General features: G+C 38.8%; 1 protein-coding gene across 1 annotated transcript in view; it reads right to left on the bottom strand.

The window, feature by feature from the left end:
* The window catches only part of SEMA3F (semaphorin 3F), a 23,712-nt gene extending 13,377 nt beyond the window's left edge, over nucleotides 1-10,335 (bottom strand). Inside the window, exons 1-4 of the mRNA XM_015824756.1 lie at nucleotides 10,054-10,335; nucleotides 7,260-7,379; nucleotides 721-860; nucleotides 57-171 (exon numbers count right to left, since the gene is read on the bottom strand). Of these exons, the coding sequence (XP_015680242.1) occupies nucleotides 57-171; nucleotides 721-860; nucleotides 7,260-7,379; nucleotides 10,054-10,285 (607 nt within the window). The 5' untranslated portion in view covers nucleotides 10,286-10,335. The remainder of the gene's footprint in view (nucleotides 1-56; nucleotides 172-720; nucleotides 861-7,259; nucleotides 7,380-10,053) is intronic.
* Between the last annotated feature and the right edge of the window lie 305 nt (nucleotides 10,336-10,640).

Below are 10,640 nucleotides of genomic sequence, written 5' to 3' on the forward strand. Positions count from 1 at the left end.
CCCCCCCCCCCCCCCCCCCCCCCCCGCCATGCAATCCCTGCCATGAATATACATACGGAGTTCATCGAAGTGTGTTTCAATTCCATCAGGCCCTGGGACAGAACAGATGAGTCGTGCCTTTAGGAATGTGCTCCATTTATTTACTAAGCAGCAATGGCCTCCATCGTCATTCTATACCAAAGAAGAGCGAGATTTAGGCTGAAATTCTATCTCAGTCTTGGAATTTCACTGGTTAAGGGTGAGCCTGTCGCTCTCTCACACTCAGCAAAACTCACTTCACCAGGTTGTTGGCATAATGAACAACAGAGAAGTACTTATATGTTCTCTCTAGGATATAAATGTTGTGATTTTTTTTAAAAAACAAAGCCACACAGACTATAGTTTACAACTGCAACCTAATCATGCTGGAATCAATAGGTTTATTTTTAGGGTTGCTCTTAAACTGGAATATTAGACTCTTTAAAAAAAAAAATGTTCCCACAAGGGAAAACTTTGGGAGTGAGAGAGATGACTGTATGGGATTAGACAGATATTCTAGCTATAGAACAATGTACCAAAGTATGATAAGAGGTGTAATAACCATGAGAGCAGAGGAGGGTTTTACCATTTGAAAAGGATGGATGAGGGAATACAGAAATGTTTAGGATTATGTAGATTTTTTTTTTTTTGGTATGGGAAACTCTCAACATCATCCAGTCTGGGTTTTTTTTCTGCACTCACCAAGCAAATGCGTCCAATGCGGGAGTAGACAACTGGGCTCTGCGGAGAATCGGTGGATTTTTCTCGGAAGAAAAAATACAATTTGTCATCATTTTTCTCAGCACTGTCTGGGATGAGCTTTGCATGGACAAATGCTGGATCTGCAGAGGGGAATAAAAGCAAGACAGTTACTAGGAGAAAAGAATTGGAGAAATATTCCTCCCAGTCTCCAGAAATTTACAGCAGTGGTACCCAACTGACCCCCTCTAAATAGCAATAGTAATAACACTTAGACTTATATACGACTTCACAGTGCTTTACAGCCCTCCCTAAGCAGTTCACAGAATCAGCACATTGCCCCCAACAATCTGGGTCCACATTTTACCAACCTCGGAAGGATGGAAGGATGAGTCAACCTTGAGCCGGTGAGAATCGAACTGCTGAACTGCTGGCAGCTGGCAGTCAGCAAAAGTAGCCTGCAGAAGTGCATTCTAACTACTGCATCACCACAGCTTTAAAGCTTCCGTTTGGCCTTCAGACATTTCTACACATTGTTTTCAAATGTTAATTTGAAGGGGGAAATAGTAAAATACATGGCTGGAGCCTAATACCGGTAGCTACAATTTTGCCACAGACTGTAAGTTCTCTCTCTGGAAGTCAGAGGTCAAATGTGATCCTCAGCATATCCTTTAAGAAAATGTGGTCCTTGCACACCAAAATCTAGAGAATACAAGTGCAACAAAATCTGTACAATACCTGGGCAGCATTTTGGTGTCAGGATTCACCCACTGAAAAAGGAACATCTTCCATTTTCTTTTCATACTCCAAATCTGCTGTAGTTAAGGCTTGAACTTAGCTTATTGTTCCAGAATACAAAGCACTGCCAAGTTAACTGGCTCGAAACTCTATCAACTGGCAATTTTTCCTAGCATATTATAATGGAACATATTGCTTGTTCTGTTAATTGCAGCTATTTGCCTCACATTTTCTGTAGCCTTGTCTGGGACACGATTCTTTTATCTGAAATTAAATTCTCAGTTGAAAAATGATCTAGACTGAAAGAAAGTTGTTGCATGCCAAAAGTTGGGTCTCGCTTGAAATTAGCTTGAAACATCTGTGCTCATATACCAGAAATCTGATCTGAATTTTTTTTTTTTTAGTGCCGTCCAGTCAGATTGTATTCCTGGTGACTGCCTGGACCAGTCTCTGCAATTTTCTTGGCAAGGTTTTCCCGAAGTGGTTTGTCACTGTCTCCTTCCTAGGGCTGAGAGAAAGTGACTGGCCCAATCTCATCCAGCTGGCTTTGTGCTAGAACTCATTGTCTTCCGGTTTCTAGTCTGATGCCTTAATTACTACACCAAACTGGCTCTTAATCTGAATCTTTGTCTCTCCAAAAGTTAGAACATAAATTATCTGGTCAAAGAATGGAAGCAATTTTAATAATGCAACTGTAGCAAGATTCACCAGCACTAGTTTATATTTTCATTCTCAAAGTGCATGCTCAAACTAATCTTGGTTTATTTTATTTTTTTGGATATGTGAAGTAATTTGGTGAATTTTCTGGATCCTAAGAGAATATTGTGGAGCCACGAAAGTCTGTGGGCCAGTGATTCTTTCTCAGTCCAACTCACCTCACAGGGGTTGTTGTTGTGGGGAAAACAGGAGGAGGAAGGGATATATTTATACCCCTCCTATATAAATGCTGAATCAAGCCAAGGTGAGCCTTTTTTCTACATTTTGGGTTTTTTTACAGTGGTCTTTTGGGTATTCACAAGCAGGAGATGGAGATATGTCAATCTCCTGCTTTGGCTCTCTTGCAATTTGAAGCATGTCACACCGAAACCAGAGTCTTGAAGACAAATGGCTCAATAGATCTGTATTCCTTGAATGTATCAAATCTCTTTTTAAACTCATTGACGTTAGTGACCACAACCATAACTTGTGGTAATGGATTCATAGCTTAATTACATGCTGTGTAAAGACTCAGTTTTTTTCTTAAAGGAAAATATTTGAAGCCCCTGGGGATTTTGATTGCCCTCTTCTGTATTTTTTTTCAGCTTTGTTATAATCTTTTTCAAATGTGGCCACCAGAATTGTACACAAGATTGTAAATGTGGATGTGCCACAGATTTGTATGAGAACATTGCTATGCTGATAGTACGATTTTTAATCCCTTTCTTACTGGCCTCTGACATGCAATTTGCTTTAAAGATTTACCTCGGTAAATTAATTATTGTTTAAATGTTTTACACTTCAAAAAGTTTTTTAAAATTTCTTTAGGCAATATTTCATACCCCAGCCCCACCACTCTTCCCCCCAAAAAAATCTCAACTATTTTTTGGAAAGAATTCCACACCCCTTGCTGTTTGTTGCACTGAAGCCCCCTCCTGGGATGTGATGATAGTTGTACTCAAGGCAAGTCTTTATCTCAGCCAACAGAAAAAAAAGATGTTGACACAGTATTCAGTGAGCTAAGCAGCTATTCACAACCGCTCCGGAGAAAACGTAGCAAGCAGCATGATTAACTGGGCTATAGTCCACCGTGCTGGTGTTCTGAATTCTGTTCCTTGTATTATCCCATTTGTAATGTAAAATGAGGAAATAAAGAATTCTTTATTTACACAGCAGTGCTTGAAATGAGTGAACAGGAATGCATGGGTAATACTAGATAAACGTGCTGAGGCAGTGTTTCTCAAAATTTAGGAACAAAGCCATCCCAAACTTGTTAGTTCTGTGTTCCCTTATCTAAATAGAAACCACACTCAGTGCTTTATTTCTTGCATCAGCTTATTTTCTGTTCAGCTTCTATAGACACATCCTATGTATTAGCATATAAAAGAAGATGTCCAAGGTGGTTCAGTTGCTTGCATAGGATGGTTAAGAAAAGAAATAAAGCTTCTTTTCAGATAATATACTGTATCACAGTACTTCATGGAATGGTTGGGCTACATTCAGGAAAACAATAACTTAGAAGATTAAGAATTTATTTAGACATAGCCTTTGTTTTTGGTGTGTGTGTGTGTGTGTGTGTGTGTGTGTGTGTCAACAGAATGTTGTTATGAGTAAGTTGATTGACCCTGCAGGTCCTTTTATGGACAACCGTTTTCTTTTCAGTTGATGATAACCAAAGTTGGGCTGTCGTTGTGCCAAATTCTGAAATCTTCTATATTGTTAAACTTCTTTTCATCAAGGTTCCTGCCATACTGCCAAGGTCATTTCCATCAATACCACCCCAAAACCCTCACTAAACAACAAAACAGCTTTTGCACCTTCACAAAGAGTTCATGAAGTTTTGTTCAGTTGTGACTTCACTGTAGCCACAGATATGCTACCTTGTTTCATTTAGTAAAATATAAAAATGCCCTGCTTCCATCACGTCATGCATGCATTTAGGTTATTTATAGATTCTGTTTGCAGATTGTCTAAGTCAAAATTTTCATTTTGGCTAATTGTCAGCAAGTGTAATATGATCTTAATTAAATCAATATAACACTCTGAAACTATATTTTTGTTAAAATTTCTGTGTTCTAGTCCTTACATAAATTTCCCCAGCAAAATTAGATTTCCATGAGGTGTTTATTAACATCACTTTTTACTGTAAGTTTGTTTATGATATGTTTTGATTAGTTCATGACTTTTAGAGCTGGAAATATTTTATTAAAATATTTAAATCCATGCCAAGCAGTGGTGGATTAGTTCATAAAATACTCTGTAGGTAAATTTGAAGGTGGTATATACTAAAATCTTTTTTCATATTACAACTAAAATTCTTCCTGCCTGTGGACCTGCTCTGAAGTTACCAATGCCAGAAACTGATGCCTTAAAATATTTGTTTGCATCTTTGCTAAACTGCCACAGTGTACAAGTCCACAATCCAATACTTTTACCAGAATCAAGTAAAAACTTCATTGACAACTATAGAATTGATAACTATAGTTATCAACTCTACAGAGACTATAGAATTGATAACTATAACATAAGAACAGTCTAGGACTTGTGAAGACTACAGAGTTAAAAGATGGTAAGGGGGAAAGCTATAAAACTGCTATAAAAGTATAAACTAAAAAAAGCTATTAGGTTAACTAAAATTAAAATTTATCTAAAATTCAACTGATGAATAAAATAAGATAAGATAATAAACTGTGCTGTCTAAAAAGAACTACAAGAAAAAAGCTACTGCAATAGAATTTGCAATGCTGAATAACTACAGATTAGAGATAGCAACATAACACTCGGGCATGTGTTGACCAGGACTGGTTCTAGCCTGCAGTCCAATACCTAGGAAGTTTTACAGGTAATTGGACAGTATATATTATGTGGGAATCAGAAAGTAGTCTGAAATCTGTATGGCCTGGCAATCTAGCCAGTAGTAGATGTCTCTGTAAAACAGGCAGACGAAGATGTGTTCAGGCGATTTCACTTGCCTGGCATTGCATTGGCAGAAATACACTTCCTATATCTTCTTTTGAATACAGCCAAGTGGAGAACATTGCAGTGAGCATATCAAGTCCACTCATTTCTTTTTCTTATTGAAGACATGGAATATTTCGTAAATCCAAACTGATTATTTCAATGTCCATTTCCAATAACCAAAATTTGTACCAAACGTTCCTTTGTATGAGACTCTGACATAAGATTTATGTTGCTGCAAGGACACCTGTCCACTTTCAGAAACTTCTAAGAATTTCTAGGAGGCTTGCAATTTGGAGAAGTTTGACTATTTTCTTTAGAACATCAGTATTAAGAATTGTCAAGCATGTGGTGTCCCATGTAATCCAACTGATAGCTCTCTTCAAGTTACTAAAATGATATTCCTCTAAATATGATATTCAGCCTCAGTTTACTCAGCTGCTTGTGCTGTTCCTTAACAGCTGGAGTTACAAACAACAGGAGGCTAAGATCTTTTCTTATTGGCTCTCATTCCATGATGCATGCTGGACAAGATGTGGCGAGGGATTAAATGCTCTGGATCAGTTATCAAAAATGACAAGAATACAAATCTGCCCTTTACCATCAACTTTGTAGGGAGGAATAATGCCAGAAACAGCCTGCTTTTGAATTAACAGAAGGGGAAATATGTCACAGGCTTGGAAGCAAACAAAGGGGCCCTCCAGCTGATAATAGTTGTATTCCTCCCCAGCTGGCTAAACAAAATTATATAAAGGTCAGTTGTCACTTGGTACAGTTATGTCACCTTCAGCGATCTGATATTGCTAAGCGTAAACAAATGAGCATTTGCAGATTACTGCAGCCTGCTCTACATGGGGCTGCCCTTGAAGATTACCCAGAGGCTACAACTGATCCAAAGTACAGCAGCCTGGGCAGTGGCGGATGTGGCGTGGTATGCCCATGTAACACTGCTGCTCCACAAGCTGTGTAGTTTGCTTCTAGGATTTCTGGTGAATTCCAGGGACTGGCTATCATCTATGAAGCCTGAATCTTTGTGGAACTACCTATCTTCTCTTGTTTCTGCCCATCTCCTAAGATTGTGCAGACACCCCTCAAGGTTTCCTCTATTTGTTCACCCATTTGGACCTGCTTTGCCACAGTGCCTGTCCTCTGCAATAGTATCCCTCCAGAGATCCATTTGGTTCCCACCCTAATGATGTTCCAAAATCTTTTTAAGGTTTTGCTGTTCTCCCAGGCCTTGGGAACTTCTTTCGGTTGCTTTTTGTTCATTTTTTTTTCTTCTAGACCCCTATCATTTGGGTTTTTTGAAATATTTTACTGCTTTTACTTTTTAAAATGCAAGCCATCCAGAGTTGTTTGGCATTGAGCAACATCAAATCAACAAGTATATATTCCTCAAACACTGTGTTTTTCAAACCACCCACCCATGAGGCATTTCAGATCTGTTGATGCTACAAGCATGAAAAAAGAAAGAACTCTATCCCATTTTCTTGAACATTGATAGACAGCATGAGCAAAGGACAATAGAACAGAAAGGAGGAATCAATGTAATATGAAGATTGAAAAAGAAATGTGTGCATCATATGAAAGAGGATATAGCAGAAAGATATGGAGAGTGTCATGGGAATGGAAATATAATTAAAAAAGACCCACAAAGCACCAAGAAGGAAGATTGGATCCAAAGAGCTTAATGAAGATTCATAATTGAGTTAGGAGCAGGCTATATATGGATAAATAAAAGAAACCAATCAGAGAAAGCTGATATGACTTGACACGATACCATATACTTTGAAGAAATCAAATCTGGAGTGTCATATACCACGTTGTGCATTGACAGAGGGGATTTAAAAATAAGGAAGGAGATAGCTGGGTATTCCCACAAGCATAATGAAAGCAAATTAGTGTATAGGTGTGTTAATTGGTATTTCTTTCTTAAAGGAACATACAATAAAAAAGTGAGTGTAGGAACCCTTCAGCTCTGCACAGACAATGTTTCTGCTGCTTTCAGACAGAAAAATATTTTTAAGAAATCAATTTCAGCACCAGTTCTCTTTCCCACAGTGTGGCATGTACATTGGACTCACTTGTCGAACACAATCTCCTTTTCTGTCCTCCCTCACAAACTCTGTTGTGTTATGCCCCTCACTTACCATTGAGCCAACGGGAGTTGTATTGGTCAGTTCTCATGGCAGTCTGCTTGCCCAAAGTGCGGAAGATGGCGGCATCTGTGCCCATGAAGTCAATGTAGACACCAGCATAGAGTTCTTCATCTGTGAGCAAGAGGCAAAAATAGGGGTAGGGGGAGGAAGAAAACACAATTGTTCTATTCTAAGGAATGCCTTATAGAATTTCTTGTCATGACTGTATTGCCATGCTGGCAGAGTGTCCTGGAAAAAGTTGTCCAACACAACTTTTCTGTTGAGGGCATTAGGGTTGGAAAAGTTAAGCTATATGATGATAAATGACCCTCTTTCCTATGCTAGGAACAAAGCAAGTGTACTCTGCTCACCTAGGATTCCCATTTACTCATTCCACTGATTTGCGGAATGAAAGAGATGTCTACAAACAGAAGAGAAGAGCACTGTCTGGATATTTCATAATATTTCTATGAACAGAGCAGAAGAAGACTAGAAAGGAGCTTCCCCCTGACCGTTCCCTCCCCCGTACACAAGAATAGTGGGTCGCAACCTATATGTGAACTGAATATTGGGAAGGAAAGCATGTTTAGGGGGATTATTCCCTGGCCCATCTCAGAAAACAGAAAGAGGAACCTTTGGTGTTTAATATAATGTCAAGAGAAGAAGAAACTGAATCCAAAATTTATTTTTCCTGAATGGGGCCAGCTATAACAATACTGAAGTGTATTGACAACTGTATTATCACAGTTTTGCCTTTAGTCACAAGAACCGCTGCTCAGGTTAGTGCTTCAATAGGCAACCTAAATTTTAAATACTGTACATGCAGCTAGTAGTAGATGGGACTGTGTGGTTTGTACCTGAAAAGGGAGCAATATTGGGCAGAAAGATATGGGAAAGAGGAAGAGTGAAGTACACAGATTTCCTTATTTTTCCTAATTCCCAGGCCCTGTCCTAAAGATAAGCCCACTGAATCCCTATATTCTGAAGGTCAGCTTAATTCAAACCAAGAAGTCTTTTAAATATTTCATAATGAGCCCGAGGCCAAGCTCTTAGCTTCTGCCAAATTCTAAGGAGCCACTAGGAAAATTGAGGCAGGAAGGCGGCCAGTGTGTGTAGGTCTTGTTCTATTAACCCCTCACGTCCACTTAAAGACTTAAAATAGTCTTTCAGGGGCAAAAAGCAAACATCTTTTTGTTTGGCAGTTTTGTTAAGCAAATATGCAAATAAAGCGTGTGTGCCTGGGACATGGGGCTTTTCTGCTGATGCTACTGCTCCAAAGCTCATAACAGAGGACTTAATAATGAACCAAATGGAACTAGCAAGGCTGTTCATCAGGCCCTGATGCACTGGCATAAGGGCACAACTCTTGCTTTTCCCAAACTGGGGTCACAGCTGCTGCCAAATTAATTTTAAACTTTAGGGCTTGTCCTGTAAATGGATACTGTTGCCTGGACAAAATCAGAGGCTGGCAGGTCACATCAAGGGGCTGTGAGTTTTGTGTGAAGCAAGAACTCTGGTCAGTCCTGGAACTGACTGGGCGGGGTGGGGGGTGGGGTGGAGAGATACAGTGCAGCTGTTGTGCCACTAGTTAGTCTGGGGTAAGCAGGACAATGATACCATTCCTAATGATCTCCCTGCTGTGAGCTTATGTAACTCCAGCTCTCCTCCTAAGCAAAATATCTGTGGAACTGGAGTTCCCACATAAGAGATGGAGAAGCCATCTGGGAAAGGGAGACACCGCATTAGCCAAAGTTCAGAGAAGGTCCAGGCTTGGAATCGATCTGCAGGTGCATAAAGCAGAAAGGTCTGCATGAGGATAAAAACCAGTAAGACATGTCCCTTCCCTTTTTTTTCATATGGCCAAGCACACAGTTTGTTGATTATCAAAAGACGAAGGCGAGAGGATTAAAACTGCAGGAAGAAATTATGGCAGCTCTGCATGATCAGTGGAATTAATATGGATTCAGCATCCTGATGGGATACCTTTAAAGCTCTATATTGCTTGGGTCCAGAATATTTAATAAAACATCTCCCACGTGCCATGAGATCAGCACTGTATACATTTAATAAATAATAATAATATTTATCTCAATGCTTGCTGAATTCTCTGAGAAGTTAACCTCATCCAGTGGCAATCTCTGTTCTTTGGAATATAGTTTCTGCAGTGTGGAAGGGCCTAAGGTCTTTGTTACCTTTTACAAAGTTTGTTCATATACTCATTTTTAAAATGAACTTTTAAGCCTTGTTCATTTTAATTATTAGTTCTTTTCTTTGGTTTTTCTTTGCTATCTTAACTGTTTCTAATGCTTTGATTGTATTTTATTTTTATTATGAACTGCTGAGAGAGTTCAAGAATTAATGGTATATCAAGTTCACTAAATTAATGAATTAGTTATGACAGAACAACAGTTGATAATTCTACTAATTCTGCTAATTGTCTATTTAATTCTACATTAAATCATTACAATTTAATGATTGTAAGCCACCAAGAATTGCCTCCAGATGAGATGCGCGGCATATAAGTTGAATAAATAAATACAAATAAATTCAGTGTTATATGTCAATAGGAGAAGCAATCCCTTCTTTAATAAATGAAAATGAATGAATGTAATCTAAATAGTTTTCGTTCCGTTTCTTTGTAAGAATTCTCAGAAACTCATTGTGATAAAAAAAAATCTTATTACCAACTTTTGGGGTGATTTTAGTGTTTTGTGGCTCTTCAGATGCAAAGTATTCTTGTAAGGGATTTTGTTGACTAATACAATACTCACTAGAAAAACTGACATTATGCAGCCAAGAAACTCACTTATTAATGCTGATACTGTGTCCACCTTCGGGTCATATGAGCATTTCCCTTTGCCTGACTCCAGCTTCTCTGGCTCTAAGTAGAATATATAATCCTGGAATAGAAGGCAAGAGATGGATATGCCATCTGTGTTATCACATACCTTTACTCTGGATACCTCCAACCATCTCAGATATAAGGCACACATATATGAACTATAGAACACAAAGTTATCTTTTCTGGAGTAGAACATTCATGCAATAGAGTTACAAACACTTGAATTCAGGCAATTCTGATCCAGAATATGTCTGCCTCCTCAAAGTGGCCTTGAACCATTCGTGAAAACTGATTCTGGAGTAAATCAGTGCGGAGAACATCAGTTCATCATATGGAACAGACACTTCCACACTACCACCAAGCCATGATGTCCTTTTTAAATGCTATTCTTGTTTGAGAATGGAGAAAAATCTCCAAACCACGTTGCAAACAAATGATTCACCCCATAAAAGACAGCTTTTCCCCCATCAGTGAGAGTCATTGTAAAGCAGAGTCCATGTTTTGAATGTTCCATCAACATTGGCCCAGACGGTCCAATGGCAGCAAGAGAA

The sequence above is a fragment of the Protobothrops mucrosquamatus genome, unplaced genomic scaffold, assembly GCF_001527695.2.
Source record: "Protobothrops mucrosquamatus isolate PMUCROS unplaced genomic scaffold, P.Mucros_1.0 scaffold2341, whole genome shotgun sequence".
Classification (NCBI taxonomy): domain Eukaryota; kingdom Metazoa; phylum Chordata; class Lepidosauria; order Squamata; family Viperidae; genus Protobothrops; species Protobothrops mucrosquamatus.